The 14,205-nt window shown below is 47.7% G+C and overlaps 1 protein-coding gene across 1 annotated transcript in view; it reads left to right on the top strand.

Annotated features, from left to right (window-relative positions):
- The window catches only part of LOC116359834 (xylosyltransferase 1-like), a 63,470-nt gene that overhangs the window by 24,609 nt on the left and 24,656 nt on the right, over nt 1–14,205 (top strand). The window contains exons 3-6 of the mRNA XM_031813674.1: nt 5,455–5,627; nt 7,914–8,116; nt 13,492–13,572; nt 13,687–13,903. Coding sequence (XP_031669534.1) covers nt 5,455–5,627; nt 7,914–8,116; nt 13,492–13,572; nt 13,687–13,903 — 674 coding nt within the window. The remainder of the gene's footprint in view (nt 1–5,454; nt 5,628–7,913; nt 8,117–13,491; nt 13,573–13,686; nt 13,904–14,205) is intronic.

Genomic DNA, 14,205 nt, shown 5'->3' with positions numbered 1-14,205 from the left:
ATTTCTATGTCAGCACATGCGGTCAGGAGCGGAGGAGGAAAGGAGAACATGTACATCTAAAAATGTATACATGTGATTACCTTCTTGTTGCTATTTGAACGGTTAGGACAGAGACCACAGTCGTTTGGCTGGACAATTACCCTCATCCAGATATACATGACCGCCACACTCAGACTTGTTTCCTTACCTTGTCTCCTATCCTTGTCCTATATCTTTGTCTCCTACCCCTTCTCACCTCTCCTTGTCTCCCCTCCTTGTCACCTATCTTTGTCTCCTCTCCTGTCCTTGTATACTTGTCTCCTATCCTTGTCATATATCTTTGTCTCCTTCCCTTGTCACCTCTCCTTGTCTCCCCTCCTTGTCACATATCCTTGTCTCCTCTCCTTATCTCCTTGTCTCCTCTCCTGTCCTTATATACTTGTCTCCTATCCTTGTCATATATCTTTGTCTCCTCCCCTTGTCACCTCTCCTTGTCTCCCCTCCTTGTCACCTATCCTTTCCTCCTTGCTTTGTCTCCTCGCCGTGTCTCCTCCCCTTGTCTCCTCTCCTTGTCTCCTCTCCTTGTCACCTCGCCATCCCCAGGGGGAAGAGAAAGACAGAGGGGAGGGAAAGAGTACGTCTCACCCTGGAGACAGAATTAAGGGCTCTCCCGAGGGTTCCGTCTAGAACTCCCCAGGGAGGTGGCCTTGCCAGTGCCTGATCTATTTAGGGAACATTCCACCACATTCACTGCTCTATGGCTGTGTCCCAAACACCACCCTGTTCACTTTATACTACACTCTGGTAAAAAGTAGTGCACTATATAGGGCATAGGGTGCCATTTGAGCTGCATCGTATACTACTCTACTTACTATAGGGCAGTGCCCACGCCAAGCCAGTGTAATTACACACTAGTTAGTACAGGAGTTAGATAGAGAAGTGCTGAGTAAAGCCTGTGTGTGTGTGTGGGGGGGGCAGAGCTTGACTAAAGATAGACTCTGTCATCCGCCCAGAAAGTTTAAGGTTTAGATTCTGCGTTTAATTTATATGATTATACATCTCTTTGATGATGCAGTAAGGGAGAGGAGAGGATATCTATAGCTTTAGACTGGCTGGATGGTGCTGGGTGGGTGACTAGTGTTGGTTAGCTGGGTGACTAGTGTTGGCTGACTGGGTGACTAGTGTTGGCTGACTGGGTGACTAGTGTTGGCTGACTGGCTGACTAGTGTTGGCTGGCTGGCTGACTAGTGTTGGCTGACTGGCTGACTAGTATTGGCTGGCTGGCTGACTAGTATTGGCTGGCTGGCTGACTAGTGTTGGCTGACTGGGTGACTAGTATTGGCTGGCTGGCTGACTAGCGTTGGCTGACTGGGTGACTAGTATTGGCTGGCTGGCTGACTAGTATTGGCTGGCTGGCTGACTAGTGTTGGCTGGCTAGGTGACTAGTATTGGCTGGCTGGCTGGCTGACTAGTGTTGGCTGGCTGGGTGACTAGTATTGGCTGGCTGGGTGACTAGTGTTGGCTGGCTGGCTGGGTGACTAGTGTTGGCTGCCTGGGTGACTAGTGTTGGCTGCCTGGGTGACTAGTGTTGGCTGGCTGGCTGCCTGGGTGACTAGTGTTGGCTGGCTGCCTGGGTGACTAGTGTTGGCTGGCTGGGTGACTAGTGTTGGCTGGCTGGCTGCCTGGGTGACTAGTGTTGGCTGGCTGGCTGGCTGACTAGTGTTGGCTGGCTGGTTGCCTGGGTGACTAGTGTTGGCTGGCTGCCTGGGTGACTAGTGTTGGCTGGCTGGCTGCCTGGGTGACTAGTGTTGGCTGGCTGGCTGCCTGGGTGACTAGTGTTGGCTGGCTGGCTAGTTGGCTGACTAGTGTTGGCTGGCTGGCTAGTTGGCTGACTAGTGTTGGCTGGCTGTCTAGTTGGCTGGCTGGCTAGTTGGTTGTCTAGTGTTGGCTGGCTGGCTAGTTGGGTGACTAGTGTTGGCTGGCTGGCTAGTTGGCTGGCTAGTGTTGGCTGGCTGGCTAGTTGGCTGACTAGTGTTGGCTGGCTGGCTAGTTGGCTGGCTAGTGTTGGCTGGCTGGCTAGTTGGCTGGCTAGTGTTGGCTGGCTGGCTAGTTGGCTGGCTAGTGTTGGCTGGCTGGCTAGTTGGCTGGCTAGTGTTGGCTGGCTGGCTAGTTGGCTGGCTAGTGTTGGCTGGCTGGCTAGTTGGCTGGCTAGTGTTGGCTGGCTGGCTAGTTGGCTGGCTAGTGTTGGATGGCTGGCTAGTTGGCTGACTAGTGTTGGCTGGCTGGCTAGTTGGCTGGCTAGTGTTGGCTGGCTGGCTAGTTGGCTGGCTAGTGTTGGCTGGCTGGCTAGTTGGCTGGCTAGTGTTGGCTGGCTGGCTAGTTGGCTGGCTAGTGTTGGCTGGCTGGCTAGTTGGCTGGCTAGTGTTGGTTGGCTGGCTAGTTGGCTGACTAGTGTTGGCTGGCTGGCTAGTTGGCTGGCTAGTGTTGGCTGGCTGGCTAGTTGGCTGGCTAGTGTTGGCTGGCTGGCTAGTTGGCTGGCTAGTGTTGACTGGCTGTCATATGTGCCGAATACAACAGGTATAGACTTTACCCTGAAATGCTTACGAGCCCTTATTCAACAATGCAGATTAGAACCAGGGACTGTAGTGACACCTCTTGCACTGAGATGCAGTGCCATTTAGACCGCTGCGCCACTCAGGAGCCCACTACTGCCCCGTTGATGTGGATGGGTGTGTGCTCGCCCCTCCATGTCCTTTAGTCCTCGATCAGCTCCAGGTCTCTGACATCCTCTCATCGTCGTCGGTGATCAGGCCTACCACTGTCGTGTCATCAGCAAACTTGATAATGGTGTTGGAGTTGTGCGTTACCACACTGTCGTGTGAAGAGGGAGTACAGGAGGGGACCAAGCACACACCCCTGAGGGGCCCACATGTTGAGAGTCATCGTGGCAGATGTGTTGTTACCTACCCTCACCACCTGGGGGCGGCTCGTCAGAAAGTCCAGGATCCAGTTGCAGAGGGAGGTGTTCAGTCCCATGGTCCCGAGCTTGGTGATTAGCTTTGAGGGGACTATGGTGTTGAACGCTGAGCTGTAGTCAATGAATAGCATTCTCACATAGGTGTTCCTCTTGTCTAGGTGGGAGAGAGCCGTGTAGAGTGCAATAGAGATTGCGTCATCTGTGGATCTGTTGGGGCGGTATGTGAATTGGAATGTAGCAGGAAGTTAAAAACCTACTGTTTCACATCGCCCCAGTGTAGCAGGAAGTTAGAAACCTACTGTTTCACAACGCCCTAGTGTAGCAGGAAGTTAAAAACCTACTGTTTCACAACGCCCCAGTGTAGCAGGAAGGTAAAAACCTACTGTTTCACATCGCTCTATTGTAGCAGGAAGGTAAAAACCTACTGTTTTCACAACACCCCAGAGTAGCTCCCCTGTAAAGCCTTGCCTGCGTGCCTCAGAGAGGGGCCTAGACAGGGACGCATGGTGCTGGGACAGAGGGATATTTATACACACAGGGTAGACCTTACACCAACCACCAATGGTAGAGAGGGAGAGTGTGTGTGTGTGCGTTCAGGAGGGAGTAATGGAAGGGTGGATGGACGACTGAAAGGGAGGAAGAGTGGAAAGGGGTGAGAGTTTAGTAAAAACGTTTGCAACAAACATCAACATACTACTGCTCCATACTGAGGTCACCATCTAAACATCAACATACTACTGCTCCATACTGAGGTCTACATCAACATACTACTGCTCCATACTGAGGTCACCCTCTAAACATCAACATACTACTGCTCCATACTGAGGTCACCATCAACATACTACTGCTCCATACTGAGGTCACCATCAACATACTACTGCTCCATACTGAGGTCACCATCTAAACATCAACATACTACTGCTCCATACTGAGGTCACCATCTAAACATCAACATACTACTGCTCCATACTGAGGTCACCATCTAAACATCAACATACTACTGCTCCATACTGAGGTCACCATCTAAACATCAACATACTACTGCTCCATACTGAGGTCACCATCTAAACATCAACATACTACTGCTCCATACTGAGGTCACCCTCTAAACATCAACATGCTACTGCTCCATACTGAGGTCACCATCTAAACATCAACATACTACTGCTCCATACTGAGGTCACCATCAACATACTACTGCTCCATACTGAGGTCACCATCTAAACATCAACATACTACTGCTCCATACTGAGGTCACCATCAACATACTACTGCTCCATACTGAGGTCACCATCTAAACATCAACATACTACTGCTCCATACTGAGGTCACCCTCTAAACATCAACATACTACTGCTCCATACTGAGGTCACCATCAACATACTACTGCTCCATACTGAGGTCACCATCTAAACATCAACATACTACTGCTCCATACTGAGGTCACCATCTAAACATCAACATACTACTGCTCCATACTGAGGTCACCATCAACATACTACTGCTCCATACTGAGGTCACCATCAACATACTACTGCTCCATACTGAGGTCACCATCTAAACATCAACATACTACTGCTCCATACTGAGGTCACCATCAACATACTACTGCTCCATACTGAGGTCACCATCAACATACTACTGCTCCATACTGAGGTCACCATCTAAACATCAACATACTACTGCTCCATACTGAGGTCACCATCTAATGCCCAGTTGGGTTGTCCCCCGCCATTGGATCATTTTGGTACAGCCCATCCCCCAGTTGGGTTGTCCCCCTCCATTGGATCATTTTGGTACAGCCCATCCCCCAGTTGGGTTGTCCCCCGCCATTGGATCATTTTGGTACAGCCCATCCCCCAGTTGGGTTGTCCCCCGCCATTGGATCATTTTGGTACAGCCCATCCCCCAGTTGGGTTGTCCCCCGCCATTGGATCATTTTGGTACAGCCCATCCCCCTATTCTGATTATCAGCTGTTGTTGTCAAACACACGTGGGTCTGAATTCCCACTAGATGAAAAGCCTAAATGAGTATGACATCCTGGCATTTAATGCATGCACAATTATAGAAATGACACTTCTATTTGTGCACTCTACTATTTACCACAGCATTTCTACAGTAATAAAGTTACCCCTGTCTTCTTCCTACCTTCCCTGTGTGTGTGTGTGTGTGTGTGTGTGTGTGTGTGTGTGTGTGTGTGTGTGTGTGTGTGTGTGTGTGTGTGTGTGTACGCGCGCGCGCGTGTGTGTGTGTGTGTGTGTGTGTGTGTGTGTGTGTGTGTGTGTGTGTGTGTGTGTGTGTGTACGCGCGTGTGTGTGTATGTGTGTGTGTGTACGCGCGTGTGTGTGTGTGTATGTGTGTGTATGTGTGTGTACGCGCGTGTGTGTGTGTGTGTGTGTGTGTGTGTGTGTGTGTGTGTGTGTGTGTGTGTGTGTGTGTGTGTGTGTGTGTGTGTGTGTGTGTGTGTGTGTGTGTGTGTGTGTGTGTGTGTCTCCAGGTAAGGCCAATGTGAATGCACAGTGGGATGAGGGCTCAGAGCAGACTGCCCCTGCTGTGCCAGTTCGCATCGTCTTCGTCTTGGTGGTCCATGGCAGAGCGTCTCGGCAGTTCCAACGCCTGTTCAAGGCCATCTACCATACCTCACACTACTACTATATACATGTAGACCAGGTACGACCATCTACCATATCTCACACTACTATTATATACATGTAGACTACTACAGACAGACCATCTACCATACCTCACACTACTATTATATACATGTAGACTACTACAGACCATCTACCATACCTCACACTACTATTATATACATGTAGACTACTACAGACCATCTACCATACCTCACACTACTATTATATACATGTAGACTACTACAGACCATCTACCATACCTCACACTACTATTATATACATGTATACTACTACAGACCATCTACCATACCTCACACTACTACTATATACATGTAGACTACTACAGACCATCTACCATACCTCACACTACTACTATATACATGTAGACTACTACAGACCATCTACCATACCTCACACTACTACTATATACATGTAGACTACTACAGACCATCTATCATACCTCACACTACTACTATATACATGTAGACTACTACGGACCATCTACCATACCTCACACTACTACTATATACATGTAGACCAGGTACGACCATCTACCATATCTCACACTACTATTATATACATGTAGACTACTACAGACAGACCATCTACCATACCTCACACTACTATTATATACATGTAGACTACTACAGACCATCTACCATACCTCACACTACTATTATATACATGTAGACTACTACAGACCATCTACCATACCTCACACTACTATTATATACATGTAGACTACTACAGACCATCTACCATACCTCACACTACTATTATATACATGTATACTACTACAGACCATCTACCATACCTCACACTACTACTATATACATGTAGACTACTACAGACCATCTACCATACCTCACACTACTACTATATACATGTAGACTACTACAGACCATCTACCATACCTCACACTACTACTATATACATGTAGACTACTACAGACCATCTATCATACCTCACACTACTACTATATACATGTAGACTACTACGGACCATCTACCATACCTCACACTACTACTATATACATGTAGACCAGATACGACCATCTACCATACCTCACACTACTATTATATACATGTAGACTACTACAGACCATCTACCATACCTCACACTACTACAATATACATGTAGACCACTACAGACCATCTACCATACCTCACACTACTACTATATACATGTAGACTACTACAGACCATCTACCATACCTCACACTACTACTATATACATGTAGACTACTACAGACCATCTACCATACCTCACACTACTACTATATACATGTAGACTACTACGGACCATCTACCATACCTCACACTACTACTATATACATGTAGACCAGGTACGACCATCTACCATACCTCACACTACTATTATATACATGTAGACTACTACAGACCATCTACCATACCTCACACTACTACAATATACATGTAGACCACTACAGACCATCTACCATACCTCACACTACTACTATATACATGTAGACTACTACAGACCATCTACCATACCTCACACTACTATTATATACATGTAGACTACTACAGACCATCTACCATACCTCACACTACTACTATATACATGTAGACCAGGTATATACTAGGAAAAAGTCAAGGGGTCTGAATACTTTCCGAATGCACTGTACATGTAGACCAGGTAAACATGCAGACCAGGTAAACATGCAGACCAGGTAAACATGTAGACCAGGTAAACATGCAGACCAGGTAAACATGTAGATCAGGTAAACCTGTAGACCAGGTAAACCTGCAGACCAGGTAAACCTGCAGACCAGGTAAACCTGTAGACCAGGTAAACATGTAGACCAGGTAAACATGTAGACCAGGTAAACCTTCAGACCAGGTAAACCTGTAGACCAGGTAAACATGCAGACCAGGTAAACCTTCAGACCAGGTAAACCTGTAGACCAGGTAAACATGCAGACCAGTAAACCTTCAGACCAGGTAAACCTGTAGACCAGGTAAACATGCAGACCAGGTAAACCTTCAGACCAGGTAAACCTGTAGACCAGGTAAACATGCAGACCAGGTAAACCTGTAGACCAGGTAAACATGCAGACCAGGTAAACCTTCAGACCAGGTAAACCTGTAGACCAGGTAAACATGCAGACCAGGTAAACATGTAGACCAGGTAAACATGTAGACCAGGTAAACCTGAAGACCAGGTAAACATGTAGACCAGGTAAATCTGTAGACCAGGTAAACATGCAGATCAGGTAAACCTGTAGACCAGGTAAACCTGTAGACCAGGTAAACATGCAGACCTCTATTAATTTACCCACTACCTTTCTTCCCTTCCCCAGCGATCCAACTACCTCCACAGACAGGTGGGGGCTCTAGCGAGCCAGTACTCCAACGTCCGTGTTACTTCCTGGAGGATGTCCACCATTTGGGGCGGGGCGAGCTTGCTCACCATGTACCTGCGTAGCATGGACGACCTTCTCAAGATGGCCGACTGGAATTGGGACTTCTTCATCAACCTCAGTGCAGCCGACTACCCTATCAGGTGGGCATGGAGTGCTCTGGTCAAAAGTAGTGTACTATATAGGGAATAGGGCTCATAGGTCTCCAGTCTAAAGTAGTGCACTATATAGGGAATAGGGCCCATAGGGCTCTGGTCAAAAGTAGTGTACTATATAGGGAATAGGGCTCATAGGTCTCCAGTCTAAAGTAGTGCACTATATAGGGAATAGGGCCCATAGAGCTCTGGTCAAAAGTAGTGTGCTATATAGGGAATAACGCTCATAGGTCTCCAGTCTAAAGTAGTGCACTACATAGGGAATAGGGCCCACAAACACACACACACACAGAATTCCACATAATGGCGGCGGTTGGTCTGACAGAAGGTCCTGAGTCACTAAGTTCTCTCTACTTCCAACTGGATCTCTTATTGAAGTGAACCAATCCCATGAGCCCTGCGGCCCACTGGACAAAATCCATTCCCCGTCAATACCCAGTGATGACATCAGAGTTGACACGGATCCCAGCGTGCTGCGTTTGTGTGTGTGATCGATGAGAGTGACGCACACGCGGACACACACGCGGACACACACATGGACACACGCCACACACTTCTCATAATGTGTGTGTCTGTGTGTGCGTGCGTGTGTGTGTCTGTATGTGTGAATATGTGTGTGTCTGTCTGTCTGTCTGTCTGTCTGTCTGTCTGTCTGTCTGTCTGTCTGTATGTATGTGTGTATGTGATCCTAAACATCACTAGACTGAAGGGCACAGCAGCTAGCAGAGACAGAGGGGACAGACTGGGATGGAGGGAGGAGGAGAGGAGGGAAAGGGAGGAGGAGAAAGGGAGGAGGAGAGGAGGAAAAGGGAGAAGGGAGGAAGGAAAGGGAGGAGGAGAGGAGGAAAAGGGAGGAGGAGAGGAAGGAAAGGGAGGAGGGGAAGGCAGGAGGAGAGGAGGAAAAGGGAGGAGGAGAGGAAGGAAAGGGAGGAGGGGAAGGGGGAAAGGGAGAAGGGGAAGAGGGAAAGGGAGGAGGGGAAGGGAGGAGGGAGGAAAGGGAGGAGGAGAGGAAGGAAGGAAAAGGAGGAGGGGAAGGGAGGAAGGGAGGAGGAAAAGGGAGGAGCGGAGGAGGGAAAGGGAGGAAGGGAAGGGGGAAAGGGATGAGGGAAAGGGAGCAGGAGAGGAAGGAAAGGGAGGAGGGGAAGAGGGAAAGGGAGGAGGGGAGAAAGGAAAGGGAGGAGGGGAAGAGGGAAAGGGAGGAGGGGGAGGGGAGGAGAGGGGAAAGGAAAGGGAGGAGGAGAGGAAGGAAGGAAGGAAAGGGAGGAGGGGAGGAGAAAAAGAAGGAGGGGAAGGGAGGAGAGGAGGAGGAAAAGGGGGAGGAGGGAAAGGGAGGAGGGGAAGGGAGCAGGAGAGGAAGGAAAGGGAGGAGGAGAGGAAGGAAGGAAAGGGAGGAGGGGAGGGAGGGGAGAAAGGAAAGGGAGGAGGAGAGGAAGGAAGGAAAGGGAGGAGGGGAGGAAGGAAGGAAAGGGAGGAGGGGAGGAGGAAAAGGGAGGAGGGGAAGGGAGGAGGGGAGGAGGAGAGGAAGGAAGGAAAGGGAGGAGGGGAGGAGGAAAAGGGAGGAGGGGAAGGGAGGAGGGGAGGAAGGAAATGGAGGAGGAGAGGAAGGAAAGGGAGGAGGGGAAGGGAGGAGGAGAAGGGGGGAGGGGAAGAGGGAAAGGGAGTAGGGGAGGAAGAAAAGGGAGGAAGGAAAAGGAGGAGAGGAAGGGAGGACACACATTCATCCGTACAGACACACACACACACACACATGTACAGACACACGTACACACACACGAGGTTTGGATGCAGTGACATTGTGGCTTCACCTCTACTGCTTTTCAGCATAGGAAAATTCAATAGGACAGATGGCTGTGTGTGTTCATCTGTCTGTCTGTTCTTCAATTGGAGTTTCTCTCTCTCTCCCTCTCTCTCTCTCCTCTCTCTCTCTCTTTAATCTCTCATTCACCATGCCATACATCTAACTAATTCTGTCTGCGTCAACTTCAGATTCACATCTGGTGTGTGCACGTGTGTGTGTGTAACCGTATCCTTATTGGCTGTCTCAGCCTAGCGTGTTAGCATTGTGCTCCAGCCTTGATAATGTACTGTAATACTTGGCTAATGTGAGTGTTAATTAACAAGCTAATTATTGGCTGTCTCAGCCTAGCGTGTTAGCATTGTGCTCCAGCCTTGATAAGGTACTGTAATACTTGGCTAATGTGAGAGTTAATTAACAAGCTAATTATTGGCTGTCTCAGCCTAGCGTGTTAGCATTGTGCTCCAGCCTTGATAAGGTACTGTAATACTTGGCTAATGTGAGTGTTAATTAACAAGCTAATTATTGGCTGTCTCAGCCTAGCGTGTTAGCATTGTGCTCCAGCCTTGATAAGGTACTGTAATACTTGGCTAATGTGAGTGTTAATTAACAAGCTAATTATTGGCTGTCTCAGCCTAGCGTGTTAGCATTGTGCTCCAGCCTTGATAAGGTACTGTAATACTTGGCTAATGTGAGTGTTAATTAACAAGCTAATTATTGGCTGTCTCAGCCTAGCGTGTTAGCATTGTGCTCCAGCCTTGATAAGGTACTGTAATACTTGGCTAATGTGAGTGTTAATTAACAAGCTAATTATTGGCTGTCTCAGCCTAGCGTGTTAGCATTGTGCTCCAGCCTTGATAAGGTACTGTAATACTTGGCTAATGTGAGTGTTAATTAACAAGCTAATTATTGGCTGTCTCAGCCTAGCGTGTTAGCATTGTGCTCCAGCCTTGATAAGGTACTGTAATACTTGGCTAATGTGAGTGTTAATTAACAAGCTAATTATTGGCTGTCTCAGCCTAGCGTGTTAGCATTGTGCTCCAGCCTTGATAAGGTACTGTAATACTTGGCTAATGTGAGTGTTAATTAACAAGCTAATTATTGGCTGTCTCAGCCTAGCGTGTTAGCATTGTGCTCCAGCCTTGATAAGGTACTGTAATACTTGGCTAATGTGAGTGTTAATTAACAAGCTAATTATTGGCTGTCTCAGCCTAGCGTGTTAGCATTGTGCTCCAGCCTTGATAAGGTACTGTAATACTTGGCTAATGTGAGTGTTAATTAGCAAGCTAATTATTGGCTGTCTCAGCCTAGCGTGTTAGCATTGTGCTCCAGCCTTGATAAGGTACTGTAATACTTGGCTAATGTGAGTGTTAATTAACAAGCTAATTATTGGCTGTCTCAGCCTAGCGTGTTAGCATTGTGCTCCAGCCTTGATAAGGTACTGTAATACTTGGCTAATGTGAGTGTTAATTAACAAGCTAATTATTGGCTGTCTCAGCCTAGCGTGTTAGCATTGTGCTCCAGCCTTGATAAGGTACTGTAATACTTGGCTAATGTGAGTGTTAATTAACAAGCTAATTATTGGCTGTCTCAGCCTAGCGTGTTAGCATTGTGCTCCAGCCTTGATAAGGTACTGTAATACTTGGCCAATGTGAGTGTTAATTAACAAGCTAATTATTGGCTGTCTCAGCCTAGCGTGTTAGCATTGTGCTCCAGCCTTGATAAGGTACTGTAATACTTGGCTAATGTGAGTGTTAATTAACAAGCTAATTATTGGCTGTCTCAGCCTAGCGTGTTAGCATTGTGCTCCAGCCTTGATAAGGTACTGTAATACTTGGCTAATGTGAGTGTTAATTAACAAGCTAATTATTGGCTGTCTCAGCCTAGCGTGTTAGCATTGTGCTCCAGCCTTGATAAGGTACTGTAATACTTGGCTAATGTGAGTGTTAATTAACAAGCTAATTATTGGCTGTCTCAGCCTAGCGTGTTAGCATTGTGCTCCAGCCTTGATAAGGTACTGTAATACTTGGCTAATGTGAGTGTTAATTAACAAGCTAATTATTGGCTGTCTCAGCCTAGCGTGTTAGCATTGTGCTCCAGCCTTGATAAGGTACTGTAATACTTGGCTAATGTGAGTGTTAATTAACAAGCTAATTAAAGAGGTATTAGGAACGGGTAATTGCTTCGAGAGTTTGGGACTCATGTTCTGTTCAGATGGGAGTAGAGGATTGAGTGCTGTTAGGCGTGTGTTTTGGGGGGAGTTGGGGACGGGTGTGTGTGTGTGTGTGTGTGTGTGTGTGTGTGTGTGTGTGTGTGTGTGTGTGTGTGTGTGTGTGTGTGTGTGTGTGTGTGTGTGTGTGTGTGTTAGGTGCTGGGACGATACCAGAATCGAAGAAAAAAAAAATTTCCGCTGCAAAAATGAGAACACGAATCAGACCAAACTCTTTGGTCCTTGTACATAGTGTGGTATATCTTGGGAAATAAAATAAAATAATTGTGACTATTTTCCATCAATAAGTAAAATATAATCTCAGCGACCATTTAAGCAATAAACCAAACAACATTATAGCCCCTCCCCCACTAATAACTGGTGATTCCAGGCTATTGGTGAAAACAGCTGTGAGATTCGTACTTTTCCTCTGACACCAACATGGGAGTGAATGCATTGAATCAGCCTGTTCATCTGGGATAATGTTGTAGGTTACATCGGTTAAGTATAAGAATATTTGTCGGGGTGCCTCGCAAGTGGCGCAGCGGTCTAAGGCACTCCTCGCTGTGCTTGAGGCGTCACTACAGACCCGGGTTCGATCCCAGGCTGTGTCACAGCCGGCAACCATAAGGTGGTGCGCGATTGGCCCACCTTCATCCGGGTTAGGGGAGGGTTTGGCCGGCTGGGATTTCCTTGTCCTATCTCGCTCTAGCGACTCCTTGTGGTTGGCCGGGTGCCTGCAAGCTGACTTCAGTCACCAGCTGGACAGTGTTACCTCCTACACATTGGTGTGGCTTTTGTGTGGCTGGCTTCTGGGTTAAGTGAGCAGTGTGTCAAGAAGCAGTGCAGCTTGACAGGGTCATGTTTCAGAGGATTCACCTCTCCTGAGTCTGTAGGGGAGTTGCAGCAATGAGACAAGACTGAAACTACCAACTACCAAAAAGGAAATATTATTTGCCAGAGGAAATTAATTAATTATAAACCTTTTTTTTTTTTTACATGGGCTGTGGGAAGCTAATCAACTTTCAAATCACTTCAATTTCAAGATTGCCGTCTTGGTTTAGCTTGGCATTAAATAAACAGCCTATTTTGCATTAATAGCCAAATATAATCTCAGCGACTGTTCAAACAATAAACCAAACAACATTGTATCCGCATTAGAAAACCCCCAAAATGCATTTTGTTAAGAAAGGATGCTCAAATATTCGGACTCCAGCCGAGAGCATGGGCCGAGATAAACCCTTTCATACCTACAGTGCCTGGTTAGCGTCCAAGCGGTTGATTTGGAATTTTGGCCTGTGTGTGCCCCCTCGTGTTGATTGGCCGTGTGACTGATTGACAGTTGTCTGCCCTCCCCAGGACCAATGAGCAGCTGGTGGGCTTCCTGACAAAGTACCGGGACATGAACTTCATCAAATCCCACGGCAGAGACAACACACGGTGAGACACATGTTCATCTGTGTGTGTGTTCATCTACGTTTGTGTGTGTTTGTGTGTGTGTTCATCTGCGTGTGTGTTCATCTGCGTGTGTGTGTGTGTGTGTGTCCTTTCCAGGTTCATCCGTAAGCAGGGTCTGGACCGGCTCTTCTTCGAGTGTGACACACACATGTGGCGCCTAGGCGACCGAAAGATCCCCGAAGGCATTGCGGTGGACGGAGGTTCCGATTGGTTCCTTCTGAACCGCATGTTTGTGGATTACATCATCAACTCTGAAGATGAGCTGGTCGTCAGCATGAAGCGCTTCTACGCATACACACTGCTGCCTGCCGAGGTAACACACACACACACTGCTGCCTGCCGAGGTAACACACGCATACACACTGCTGCCTGCCGAGGTAACACACACACACACACACACACACTGCTGCCTGCCGAGGTAACACACACACACACGCACACACACACACTGCTGCCTGCCGAGGTAACACACACACACACACATACACACTGCTGCCTGCCGAGGTAACACACACACACACACGCACACACTGCTGCCTGCCGAGGTAACACACACACACACACACATACACACTGCTGCCTGCCGAGGTAACACACACACACAGTGCTGCCTGC

Source organism: Oncorhynchus kisutch, unplaced genomic scaffold (assembly GCF_002021735.2).
Source record: "Oncorhynchus kisutch isolate 150728-3 unplaced genomic scaffold, Okis_V2 Okis06b-Okis10b_hom, whole genome shotgun sequence".
NCBI classification, from domain to species: Eukaryota; Metazoa; Chordata; class Actinopteri; order Salmoniformes; family Salmonidae; genus Oncorhynchus; species Oncorhynchus kisutch.
The sequence above is the reverse complement of the archived record's forward strand: the minus strand, read 5'-3'. Positions and strand labels throughout refer to the sequence as shown.